The 13742-nt window shown below is 45.3% G+C and overlaps 1 protein-coding gene across 5 annotated transcripts in view; it reads right to left on the bottom strand.

Moving 5' to 3' along the window:
* YEATS2 (YEATS domain containing 2) overlaps window positions 1–13742 on the bottom strand; it is a 157848-nt gene that overhangs the window by 87187 nt on the left and 56919 nt on the right. For all 5 annotated transcript variants that reach the window (XM_075569488.1, XM_075569490.1, XM_075569491.1 and 2 more), the window contains exon 12: window positions 3091–3194. In XM_075569488.1, the coding sequence (XP_075425603.1) occupies window positions 3091–3194 (104 nt within the window). The remainder of the gene's footprint in view (window positions 1–3090; window positions 3195–13742) is intronic.

Raw genomic sequence — 13742 nt, 5'->3', positions numbered from 1 at the left:
CTGGGTGATAATGGGGAAAGGCGGGGTTGCAGGACCTGCCTAAGACATGCAGATGAGTATACAGTTATATTTGCATATATATATATATATATGCAGTGTTCGACAAACCTATACATTTGCTCGCCCCGGGCGAGTGGATTTAACACCCGGGCGAGTAAATATTGGCCCAAGCAGCACACGTTTGGTACTAGGTGGCGAGTAGATTTTTTTGTGTGGCGAGTAGATTTTTTGGTGATTTGTCAACCACTGTGTGTGTATATATATATATATATATATATATATATATATATATATATATATATATATATATATATATATATATATATATGTGTGTGTGTCTGTGTGTCTGTATATATATATATATATATATATTCTTTTTTTTTTTAATATGTATTGGGTAGGTGGTTTTTATGCATTTGGGTATATATATATAGTTATATGTATTATAAAATATATATATGTATTGGGTAGGTGTTTTTTGTATGCATTTGGAGGTGGTTGTATATATTTGGGGGTGGGGATTTTTTAAAATGTATTTGGGGGTTGGAAGTTTTTTGCATTGGGGTGGGAAGTTATTTGGTATATATCTTGTGGGGGGAATTGTATGGGTGGGAGGGAATGAGTGAGCGTGGGGTAATTGAAGGAGGGAGAGGAGAGAGGGGGGAGTGAGGAAAAGAGGGAGTAAGAGTGAGAAGCAGGGGAGAGAAATACATGCGAGGCAGGAGAGTGAGAGGGGGTGAGACGGAAGGGAGAGAAATAAATAGGAAGGGGGGAAGAGAGGGGGCTTGTGAGGTGTGAAATAGCATAACATTGTGTATCAATAGTCTATCTCAGCATGTACTACATGTACACGTTTATTTCAGGTTGGGCTAAGATCGTGAGCGGAGTACCTCAGGGATCGGTACTGGGACCCCTGCTTTTTAACTTGTTTATTAATGACCTTGAGGTTGGGATCGAGAGCAAAGTCTCAATCTTTGCTGATGATACTAAATTGTGTAAGGTAATAGAATCAGAGCAGGATGTAATTTCTCTTCAGAAGGACTTGGAGAGACTGGAAACGTGGGCAGGTAAATGGCAGATGAGGTTTAATACAGAAAATGTAAGGTTATGCATTTGGGAAGCAAGAAAAAACAGACGACGTGCAGTACAAATTAAATGGAGATATATTGGGGGAATCCTTGATGGAGAAGGATTTAGGAGTGCTTGTAGACAGCAGGCTTAGCAATAGTGCCCAATGTCATGCAGTAGCTGCAAAGGCAAACAAGATCTTATCTTGCATTAAACGGGCAATGGATGGAAGGGAAGTAAACATAATTATGCCCCTTTACAAAACATTAGTAAGACCACACCTTGAATATGGAGTACAATTTTGGACATCACTCCTTAGAAAAGATTATTATTATGGAACTAGAGAGAGTGCAGAGAAGAGCCACCAAATTAATAAAGGGGATGGACAATCTAACTTATGAGGAGAGGCTAGCTAAATTAGATTTATTTACATTAGAAAAGAGGCGTCTAATAGGGTATATAACTCTATACAAATATATAATCGGGGACAGTACAAGGAGCTTGCAAAAGAACTATTCATCCAAAAGGGCAGTACAAAGGTCACGGGGTCATCCCTTAAAGCAGCCGTTCAAGCAAAATCCTATATGTGTGTTTATTTGAATAAATCAGTTCTGTACTATGAAAAATTACTTGTAGCATTTATATTTAAAAAAAAAAATGTTTTAAAGACATTTTTTAATGTTTCTAATGTAGGAAGCATTTGCAAAGTGACAGCCCCTTCCCCTTCTGATAGGCTCTGGCTCTTGAGAACCGCCATCACTGTAGCAGTCCACCAATTGTATCTAGTAACTGCCCAGTCAATCATATTCCAGAACTACATTTCCCATAATGCTGAATTAAATAACTCAGAGCAAAGCGATTGATTACAGGAGAACAGATCGATCTGCAGCTTTGCTAATCACTTGTCAGTGTGCAGATTGTATTGATGCACATATTCAATGTCCAATAGGAACGCTCCGTCTCCTGCTCCGGTCACGTGGTTCCCCGGCAGCTCACACAGACACTGTTTACCTGCTCCGGTGCTGTGGAAGTGATTCCTGCAGCTCCCCCGCCGGCTGAAGACACCTCCGATGCTGCCACCGTCACAGGACTGCTGCTGCTGATCCTTGATGTCGCCGCCACCCAGCAGGTATGTGCCAAACCGGGTACCCGACCGGGTACAACCTTAAATTTTGGCCGGGTACCAGTTACTCGTTTTTTTTTTATTGAGGACCCGGTCCAACAATACTACTCAGCCAATTGGTTTGTGTACTAATCCCCCACACAGCCTCCACGTGTCTGCACGTTGATACACGAATTGTCCGTTTTATCACCCATTATTTTTATTTCTTTTCCCTTTTTGCGCTCCCCTACTCTTCTTCGCATTACAGCACAAACTGCAAGGATTATTTGTAACAATAGATAATGTTACCGTAGTACTATAAGGATACATTGTAGGTGCTGCGTAAGGCTGCAGCCAGGGTGGGGAGACGCATGCTCACGCTCATGAGGCGTGACGTCAGCCCGAGCGATTCGCTGTCCTGCTCACTGTGTGCTCGAGCGAGGGGGGAAGGGGGCGTGCCCCCGATGGGAGGAGGGCGTGTCAGACTGGAGTGGGGCATGACGTCACATCCTCAGCTCCATCTGATTGGTTGTTGTGACTGCTGTGCTCTCATTGGCTCTTACCTGGTCACGTGACGCACCATAGCGCCGGGAAAACAAATGTAACTGAGTCTCCGAGCAACGCTCCGGCCAGAGCACACGTGCACCAAGCGGCACATTGGACGCTTGCATCAATTAAAAAGGTATTTAAACGCGCCGAGCACGAGCGTGCGTGCGTCTCCTCACACGGACTGAAGCGGCCATTATATTAGGCGCACCATCAGGATTTTGACAAACAGGAGCACCAAACGATTACCAGCTTGGGTATGAATGTAGAATTATACATTGCCACATGCTTTACATATACACAGAATAATAAAAAAATAAAAATTAACAAGTGGGAAAGTAGTATTGCTGCTTTAGGATTGTGTGAACAGTTACCTTTATAGTTGGTGTTATAAAACTGCTCCCCTGAACCTTTGGGACTGGAGATCCTGATCCATGAGCAGCCGGCGGCACATTGGGATGTTTACTTGTAGGACTGCCTGCGCATTAACAAAAACAAATCATTTCATGTCACAAGGGGATTAAAACAATCAACCATTACCCCGCACTCAAACCATTCCTCCCGCACTCAAACCATTCCTCCCGCACTCAAACCATTCCTCCCGCACTCAAAACCATTCCTCCCGCACTCAAAACCATTCCTCCCGCACTCAAAACCATTCCTCCCGCACTCAAAACCATTCCTCCCGCACTCAAAACCATTCCTCCCGCACTCAAAACCATTCCTCCCGCACTCAAACCATTCCTCTTTATTATAGTATTATTTCTATAAAGCATTTTGAAGACAAACACCCAAGGCCTTACAGACATGTATATACGGCACCACATAGAGACGTATATACGGCACTACATAGAGACGTATATACGGCATTGCAGATATGTTGTGACACGCAGCAATCGTTTGAAAACGTAAGATCCGTCTCCTAAATAAAATGACAATCCAGTCCAGATTTACTCGATGGTTTTAGACTTTCATGCATGTTAAAGCTGCAGACCAACCAATATTCTACGTGTGTTTTGTTTAATAAATCAGTTCTGTACTATGAGAAAATACTTGTAGCATTTTTTTAAAAATCAACTCTAAATTACATTTTTAATGTATTATAATGTAACGAGCATTTTTGTTTCTATAGCAACCATTTACAAAGTCACATCCCCTTCCTCTTCTGAAACGGGCTTTGTCACACCCCTTTTTGAGCCCTGCCCTCTCTCTAGCAATTCACCAATTGTATCTAGTGACTGCCAGGTCACATGATCTTCCCCACAGAACTTTGCCTCTTTGGTTCTCTTCTGCTGTACTGACAGCCATTTAGTAAACCTCTGAGCCGAATCTTCGCCAATTGATCGGCAACTTATCTAATTATTTATTGTGTGGATTCTATTGATGCACATAATAAAAGAAAAAATATATATAAAAATAATAATAAATAAAAAATAAAAAAACAGCAGCGTAGACTACTTTTAAGGCCAATTCAAATGCATATAAATTCATCTTGGTACACAGTGTGCTTCGTACAGTCAGCGGAAACATGATAAAACTGTTGTGCACCTGAAAATAATGGGAAAAGAACAGAACTGTGCAAAAAATGAACTCTTACCAAGATGAACACAACGGCCTATAAAAACTAAATACTGTAGATGATTGAATGAATAAATAAATCAATAAATCTATCTCTCCCTGCAGCTAGCCCAACCTCTCACGCAGAGAGAATGTCAATATTGTGTAGAAAAAAAGAACCTAAAGTGCACAGGAGAGATGGAAAAAAACAGGACATAGTGTACTCTGTGTGATATAAAGGCAAAGTCCTGCTGTAAATGACTGCACTTACAAGACAACAGATGAATACAGGCAAAATTGTATGGTCTTAGCTGTTTCACTGAAAACAGAGGGTTGTCATAAATTGAACTTTTTCAGGTTGGGCTAAAGTCGTGAGTGGAGTACCTCAGGGATCGGTACTGGTACCCCTGCTTTTTAACTTGTTTATTAATGACCTTGAGGTTGGGATCGAGAGCAAAGTCTCCATCTTTGCTGATGATACTAAATTGTGTAAGGTAATAGAATCAGAGCAGGGATTCACTTTCTGTTTTGCACATTTGTATGGCCATTTCCTTCACTAGCTGCATGCCCTTTACATGGAGAAGCGCAGTGATTACATATTTGTTTTACATTATTTGTTGGGCCGATTTTAATCCTTAGCAGCACGCTCCTAGAAGGCAACACTACTATGGTGTAATTGAATATATTTAGCCAATCACCTGCAACTGCTTATTGAGCAGTTTGTGGCAGGCCAGCCCCTCCTCTTCTAGGTATATAATCTCCTAGCAAGGTCCCCTTATTTCACTTCACTTATATGCGAGTATCTGTACTGGTATATACCAGTTTTTAATTGCACTAGGTTATGTAAGCATATGCTTTGATATTTTAACCCCTTCTGGGCTTATTTCACATAACACTAGTATGCATTTAGCGTAGGGACCTGCTAATGAGACTTACCTTGACGTGGTTAGCAGGCTTGGCATTATTTGATCAAAGGATGTAAACCAAAAGTCTCCTTTTCTCTCATAGGTATTTACACCATACATATAGTTATATTCCCCATTGATTGCTATCCCAAAGGGAGAAGCGCAGGGATTCACTTTCTGTTTTGTAATTTCTCTCCAGAAGGACTTGGAGAGACTGGATACGTGGGCAGGTAAATGGCAGATGAGGTTTAATACAGATACATGTAAGGTTATGCATTTGGGAAGCAAGAATAAACTGGCGACTTACAGCCGCGGCCCCCATTATTTTCCAACATCACCGCATTTTTCCGGGATTTTTTTAGAATGCCACGCACTTCACCGCATTCATGTTGCATTCACAGCCGCGGTTGATGTGTTTATTGATAATGGTTCGGATTTAATTGGTTGCAATTCTTCGCGTATCCGCCAGATGGCAGATATTCATGAATTGTAATGCGCATGCGCTTCAGTAATGTATCGACTTGCAGGTGTTTCGTTTAATACCACAGTGGTCTATTGTAAATTGGCCTTGGGACTGAAGGAAGAAGTTACAACAATGTATCAATTTAGGCTTTTCATATTAAAAAAGACAAGCACAGTTTCCGGTCTGGTTATTGTCCTGAGCTGAGTGTCCTGCCACGAGTGCACAATTGTAGTCCGTGTTCCAAAAACCCGACAGAACGTACGCTTATTTAATATGGGCCACGATTAATGCAACAGATAAGATGGCGACAGTTGTTCAAATTTATCAGTATTTTATCGAAAACTATGACTTTTACAAATTTTCGCCAGTTCCTCATGTGTGGAAGCGTGAAATAAGGAAAAAGTTATGTAACGATCCATGTTTTTTTCGTATTGATCCCGATTTTATTGGAGGGTATTGGTGTGTATCACCGGGTTTTTCCTGTATCTATGATCATGCAGACGGCAAAAGGCGAACGGTCGTGTTAAAACCAACTAAGAAATGTCAGTCGCTGGCAAGCAATGCGCCAGCACCAGCACCGGCTTCCAATAATGGTCCGACCGTCAGTGACAACCCTTGCTGTCTGTCCACGCATGGATACCTGCAGCCTGAGCCGGATTTCGCGTGCAGTTTCGAGCAAGCTTGCATGTACCTAAGCGATTTCCAGCCTCATCAGCTGACTACAGGTGTAGTAGTCCCGCTGTCACCTGTCAATGACGTGTATGATCAAGAATACGGCAGTGGCTCGGCGCTAGCTGATTGGGAAAGTCTATGGTGAGTAGTGTTGCCATATTTTAATCTGTTTTTTTTATTTTGAAAATATCAATATCAGTGCGATTCAAAAGTCAAGCGATTCTCCTGTAAGCAATATCATTGGCTGAGCGGCTTCTACAGTTGATACTGCACAATTGGTGAAAAGCTAGGCTCATGCGCATTGGAACCTTCTTGAAACGCATATGCGTGTCATCACATCGATGGTAGGTGCATGTGAACAGGAGACGCCCCCCGAGAAAATTATTGGTGGGACTGACTGTGGGAACTTCTTTAGGGGACTGACCATTACAGTAAAACTTTTACTTTTTTTTTGTTCCTCAGAAAAGAAAACTGTCATCTCATGCGGAAAACGGCAAATCGAGGGATTTTGATGGATAATATCGCTTTGTGTAACAATGCCTGCACATTGCTGAATCGGATTTTAAAAACCACATACCGGAGTCTACAGTTTAGTGGCCGTTGTTATTTATTAGGATAGAATACCTGAAACAGTATGCTGATGTTTTCAGACCATATACAATACTTTTTTTATATATACTGTATAATAAACCCGAGAAAATAAAAAGTATGCATTTATTCTACATGTATTCCAGTACATGTCTTCTATACCCGTACAGCATGTATTGTTTTAATACTCTTGTGATGTACAGTACTGAGCAAGCCTACAGCATACAGTACAGTATGCATGGACAGTACAGTACATTCTAAAAACACTGTATTTTGTTGCAGAATAAAAGGAGACAATGGAACAATTTAAAACAAATCAACATTTTCTTTTATTGGTGGAGTAAGTACAAAAACATTTATTTACAAATACTGTACAATGTAAAATAATAATAATAATAGCATGTTCTTGTATAGCGCTGCTAATTGACTCTAATGTGAGTCATTAACGTATAAATACACCATCCATTTTGTGGATTCACTGCACATTGAATACACATCGACTAAACATCGAATATACATTCTTGTGCTTGTATTTCTTTCTACTCGCAGCAATGCCTGTTAAAAAGATTTCAAAGGATCTCAGCATGAGAATTAAGGAGATGTACACGAGCGGACACCGAATTGCAGATATCCAACGCTGGTTATCTGCTTCTGGCCTAGATGTGCCATCAATATTCTGGAAGCCAGAGGGTCACGTGGTGATGACTTAGCTCAGATAGTGTCAACTCGGCCCTCTTTTCCAAGCACGACAAGGTCTGTTTCTTTTCTTACTTTATTTTGGAGAAAGCAGGGAAAAACAGTCTCTTGTGTAGAGGTGTAGGTCTAAATGTCTCTGTGTGTGCTTAGTAGTAAAGGGAGGTGAAAAGATAATCTTGCAGTACCATTACAGGAGTTACAGCAAGGTACTCACGAGTCCAGAGGAATGGTAGAAAGGAAGTGCCAATGTATGCTGGGTAGTAAGATAGTCTGGGAACAGACCATCTGTGGGCAGAGCAGAGGGGGAGAAAGCAGACTAGCCCATTTGAGAGAAAAGCTGGGGCTGCTATGGCAACTCACAGGAGTGTCTGGGGGAGCTACAACATGTAGCAATAATGTTGCATCTCTAATACAGCAAGCTGCTGGGAGAGGGGAAATGGCACTGTATTTATCACACAAGCACTGTGTTTGTGTGCAGAACCAAACACATACAGCTGGCACTAATAAGCTGGCAAGCAGGGCTGCGAGGAAAAGGGGGGGGGTGAAACAGAAGTGCAGACAGGAGTATTCCTGTTCCATGACACTCCCCGTCTGGTATCTGTAGATACCACTATATAACAGGCTATGTGGAACATATGTGCAATGCAAACATAACATAACAACGCAAAGGTCCATATTCCCATAGCAAGGCGATACCGGCCGGTGCCACTGGCGTCAAAGTACTTTGGCCAACCTTCCAGTAAGGGAAGCCAGGTGGATGCACAGCTCTTGGTTAGCTTGATGCACCACAATGTCTTTTGTAAGAGTCTCTGGCACTGTTTCCTTTTAGCCTTGTGAGAAAACAGTCCTTTTGTCTCTGTAGTTTTATCCACAGAGTACATCCCCTTGTAAGTGTGCCAGTCGTGGTAGCTTGTCGCCCTATCACCTGGCGTTCGGCAGAAGGAGATGGCTTTTGGTTCCCTTTGTAGGTTGCAGAGGTGCGAAGTGAGCCTAGAGATGACAGGTTCTCTATTGTTCAGGAGGCGTCTTTTAGGTGAACAGAGTGGTAGCGGGTTCACCCAGTTGCCCAGTCCGTCTTTAACGAGCTCCTTGACTGTCAACCTCGGGAATCCTCTATCTTCCCTCAATGGTGATTGTTTGTCGTCGTCCCTTGTTGTCTGGAACGCTGTGCACCATAGGTCATCGGTGCATTTCTCTTGCATGAGAACATCTCCGCGTAGTTTGGTGAAACGCCTTTGTGTCTCTTTGTTAACTGCCATCGGGAGGTTATTTTCTCCCTGGACGTAACGAAGAACAGTCTCCTTTGCCCTAGTAAATCCCTTTATGAAATGTCTCTGTGGCTGTTTCTTTTTAGACGTGTGAGAGGACAGTCCCTTTGACACTGTGGCTTCACCTGTGGGGCGCAATCTTTTGCGGCTATGCCAGCCGTGGCAGTTGGTTGCTTTGTTGCTTGATACTCTGTGGAGAGGAACAACTGTACGTCTTAGTTGTGCCATTGCTCGCGGGAGTATTGTCTGATTGTTCATTGCCTTTTGGACGATCCCTTTGTCTGTCACCTTTGGGAGGTGACTTCCTTCCCTCGGTGGAATCGACTCGTCAGCCGTAGCTGTCTGGACTGCTGAGCATCCTAGGCCATTGTCGCATCCCCTCGACGTGAGAACGTCTTTGTTGGTCTCAGGGGTATGACCTTGTCTTATCTCTTCACTTGGCCCTTCGGTCACTTGGAGATGGCCAAGACATGGTTCAGAGAGAGATGTGTGTCCACATTCTGTCACCACTGTTCTGCGGGCATCAACGTAGTCTTGCCCGTGCTCTTTGTTGGTGCACGCGTTGCCCACTATCACCCATCCTAGGTCAAGTCTTTGGGCGTATGGCGCGTTGTGGGGTCCGTTATGCTGTTTACGGACTTTATGTACTCTCATGATGTCCCTACCGAGCAGCAGCAAGATCTTGGCGCCTTGTTCTACCGGCCGGATGTGGTTGGCTATTCCTTTGAGGTGGGGGTAATGGAGTGCCACGTCTGGTGTGGGAGTCTCTTCCCTGTTTGTGGCCATGTGGTTGCACTCGATGAGTGTGGGAAGGGGCACATTCACTTTGCCGTCTATTGAGCATATGGTGTAGCCATTCACTCTTCTACCTGTGGTCTCCATTCGCCCTGCGCACGTTCTGAGAGTGTAAGGCGAAGCACCGTCTTGTATGTTAAACATGTCGAAGAACTCTGACCTGACCAGCGATCGGTTGCTCTGGTCGTCGAGGATTGCGTACATCCGAATAGCATCTCAGGTTGTCCCTGGGGGTGCACTGCGACGAGGCATATTTTGGAGCAGGACATTTTGTCACCTTCTTTTCCGCAAACCTCACTGCACTGAGATGTGACGGATGTTGACTCTCCTTCTTTCTCCCCGCCATGCTCCGCTACGGAGGATGGGTTCTTGAGTTGGTGGAGTGTCAGCGCCGCTGGGTGTAACGCTGTCACGTGCTTGTCACTTTCGCACACTGTGCATTTGATCTCTTCTTTACAGTCCCTGGCTAGGTGAGTCGTGGAACCGCAGCACTTGAAGCAAACTCCGAATTCTCCAAGTAACCTCTTGCACTCCTCTAGGGACTTCATCCTGAACCCAAAGCACTTGTTGAGTGGGTGTGGCTTCTTGTGTATGGGACATTCCCTGTTTGGGTCCCTTGGTTCCTTGTCTCCGGCGACCGACTGATCGGGAGCAGTTTGGGTCGTGGGAGGCACCTCCGTCCTGCGGGTCGAGATGGGTGTTTGGGGGTTACCATAGCTCGTCGCTGGTCTCTCGTTTCTCAGGCTGCTTGCACTGTATGTGGTTTGCGCACCTAAGAAGAAGCTGGGGTCGTTCCTCGTCCTTGCTGCTTCGCGAATGAAGCTCAAGAAAACTGAGAATGGGGGGTAGACGACTTGCTTCTCCCTTTTGTATTTGGAGCCTTGTGAGATCCATTTTTCTTGGAGGTTGAAGGGTAGCTTCTCCAGGATGGGTCTCACTCCACGTGCTGAGTCTAGGACGTTGAGACCTATTAAGGAATGGTCTTTCCTTGCGAACTCCAGTTCTTGCAGGAGGTCTCCAAGATCTCGTAACTTCGAGTAGTCTTTTGGTTGTGATCTTGGGGAAGCTGTCGACTCTTTTGAAGAGCGAATCCTCGACTGCTTCGGGACTGCCGTAGGACTCTTTCTTGATTTTTTTTATTGCTCTTTGTTTATTTTTTTGTTTTTTTTTTTCGTATTTTTTATTTTTAGCCTTTCCCACACTAGTCAAGACCTACTTGGGGTTGGTGCGCGTTTGCTGCCCGCAGTCTTTTTGCGTACTCTCTGGATTCGTTCCCCAGGAACTTGACTAACAGGTTGAGCTTTTCCCTTGCTGAGAAGTCCAAGCTGTTGATTGCGTCTTTGAACGTGAACTTCCACATCCAGTAGTTCTCAGGGCGGTCGTCGAAGCTGATGAGTCCTGTGTGCACCAGGTCACGCCGGATCATGTACTTGGCTATGTCTGTCAGACCTGAGGCATCGGCGTGTTTGTCCCGTTCTGAGGTAGTTGCTGAGACGGCTGTGCGGTCGCCTCTTCCTTGGCGTGGACGCGTGATGGCTGCTGGCTAGTGTGAGGGGCTGTTTTCTCCCGCGTGGGTGTACCTGGATTGCGAGCCTGTTGTGGTGCATCCGTGTGCGCGCTGGCGTGTGGATCACTGTTGCGGCTGTGGCTATCCCAGGCAGCATGTGCCATTGACGGAGCAGCGTCTTCTCCTCGTGGTCCTAGCAAGTCTTCGGTGTCTGTGGTGTCACTCCCTCCGTGTTGAGATGGTGCGCTGGTGTTTACACTGAAGAGGCTCCTTACGTAGTCTTCAGTGCGTCGGACCGGATCCTCTGAGGCAATCCGTCTGTACGGTTGCTCCCCGCCATCCTGTTGCGCGGCTGCTTCCAGGACTTCAGCTTGGGCTATGGCGGCGGCTTCCTTCTCTTGGTTAAGTGCCTCTAGATCCGCGTCCAATTCGGCCTTTCTACGCGCGGCGGCATTTGCAGCGGCGGCAGTAGCAGCGGCGGCGGCATTTGCAGCGGCATTGGCAGCGGCGGCGTTCTGCTCCTCCTATTCTATGCGCGCTCTTTCTGCCCTTACGGCTGCCTCTCTTCGACCATATTCGGCCCTGGCACGTGCGGCCTCCGCGGTGGCTCGCGCCTTGGTAGCGCTTGCGCTTGCGCTGGACGCGTTGGATTGTGCCGATCTTGCTGACCTTGATGAGTGTCTGGATGTCCTGGAGCGCTGGGATGCAGTTTCCAGCAAAAGGTCCTTTCTCTGGTCTTCGCCCTCAGTGATAGTGGTCTGCACGAAGCCGTCACGCTCCAGGTCAGTTGCCTCCTGCTGGTCACGTTCGCTGAGGCTTTCCTCCGTGTTAATTCTTTTTAGGTAGGCGAGATATGTTTGTGACAGCATTTGGTAACGTTTGTGACTTGACCTCAATTGGGCTATAGCTTGCCTAATTTGTTTCTCCTGATCACTAGTACTTGCAACGTTACATATTTCACGACCAGTGTCCTCCCAGGCCTTCTCTAACTTTTCGCAGTGTGCTTCAATGTCAGTCTCATATTTTTCACGGGCCTTTTGTGTCAGTGTGACTGTCCGTTTGGGCCTTGCGCCTGCCCGCGCCTGTTGCACTTGCGCAGCGGTCTCTGTGTCTGAGTGATCGCTTTCCTGCGTGATGTCTGGTGAGGCTCTGAGTTCTGCCATGCTGTAGGTGTGTGTAGGCCTTTTGCCAGTGCGTGTGGCGTGTGGTCTTTTACCTTGTCAGCGATGGGCGTCTGTCTCAGATGATGCCGAGCGGTGTCCTGCCGCGTGCAGCGTAGAGGTAGCTGTACTCACAGGTGTCCGGTGGCTCTGACCCGTGTCCTGGCGGGTGTCCGGTAGCGTGGCCCTTGATGGCGCTAGCCATGGGGACGTGCGCAGGGGTAGGTGAGATGGTGGCTCCTCACTATGGGGCTGTGCAGAGGGTGAACTCAGACAGAGAAAAGGCAGTTAGGTTTTGTGTGAGAAGCACTGTTTGTTGCAAAGCTGCTGTGCAGTGTAGGCAGCTGCTTATCTGTTAAGGCTGCAGGCTGTGTGCAGTTTGCTGTGTAAGCTGCTTGCTTGTACTGCTGTAGAGGCTGCTCTGTTTATCATGGAGTCTGGAGTAGCAGCTCCTGTAAGAGTCTGTAAGGCACACAATACCTTTTCACTATTCTGGAAGCCAGAGGGTCACGTGGTGATGACTTAGCTCAGATAGTGTCAACTCGGCCCTCTTTTCCAAGCACGACAAGGTCTGTTTCTTTTCTTACTTTATTTTGGAGAAAGCAGGGAAAAACAGTCTCTTGTGTAGAGGTGTAGGTCTAAATGTCTCTGTGTGTGCTTAGTAGTAAAGGGAGGTGAAAAGATAATCTTGCAGTACCATTACAGGAGTTACAGCAAGGTACTCACGAGTCCAGAGGAATGGTAGAAAGGAAGTGCCAATGTATGCTGGGTAGTAAGATAGTCTGGGAACAGACCATCTGTGGGCAGAGCAGAGGGGGAGAAAGCAGACTAGCCCATCTGAGAGAAAAGCTGGGGCTGCTATGGCAACTCACAGGAGTGTCTAGGGGAGCTACAACATGTAGCAATAATGTTGCATCTCTAATACAGCAAGCTGCTGGGAGAGGGGAAATGGCACTGTATTTATCACACAAGCACTGTGTTTGTGTGCAGAACCAAACACATACAGCTGGCACTAATAAGCTGGCAAGCAGGGCTGCGAGGAAAGGGGGGGGGGGGTGAAACAGAAGTGCAGACAGGAGTATTCCTGTTCCATGACAATCAACCACCGTGTGCTATCATGCACACGGAAAAACCAGACAACGCACGAGGACACCAACGGTAACTAACGCGTAAGTATATTTATATAACTATATAATACAGTATATCTATTATTGTTTATATTGCTGCATATTAATAGAACAATATATTGTGTAGATCTATCTAATTTTATAGTCATTTCGGTATATTTACAGTATATAACTACAGTATATCTATTGTTTATATTGCTGCATATTAATAGAACTATATATTGTGTAGATCTATCTAATTTTATAGTTATTTCAGTATATTTACAGTATATAACTACAGTATATCTA

The sequence above is a fragment of the Ascaphus truei genome, chromosome 14 (assembly GCF_040206685.1).
Source record: "Ascaphus truei isolate aAscTru1 chromosome 14, aAscTru1.hap1, whole genome shotgun sequence".
NCBI classification, from domain to species: Eukaryota; Metazoa; Chordata; class Amphibia; order Anura; family Ascaphidae; genus Ascaphus; species Ascaphus truei.
Note: the sequence above shows the minus strand (reverse complement) of the source record. Positions and strands in the feature narration are given on the sequence as shown.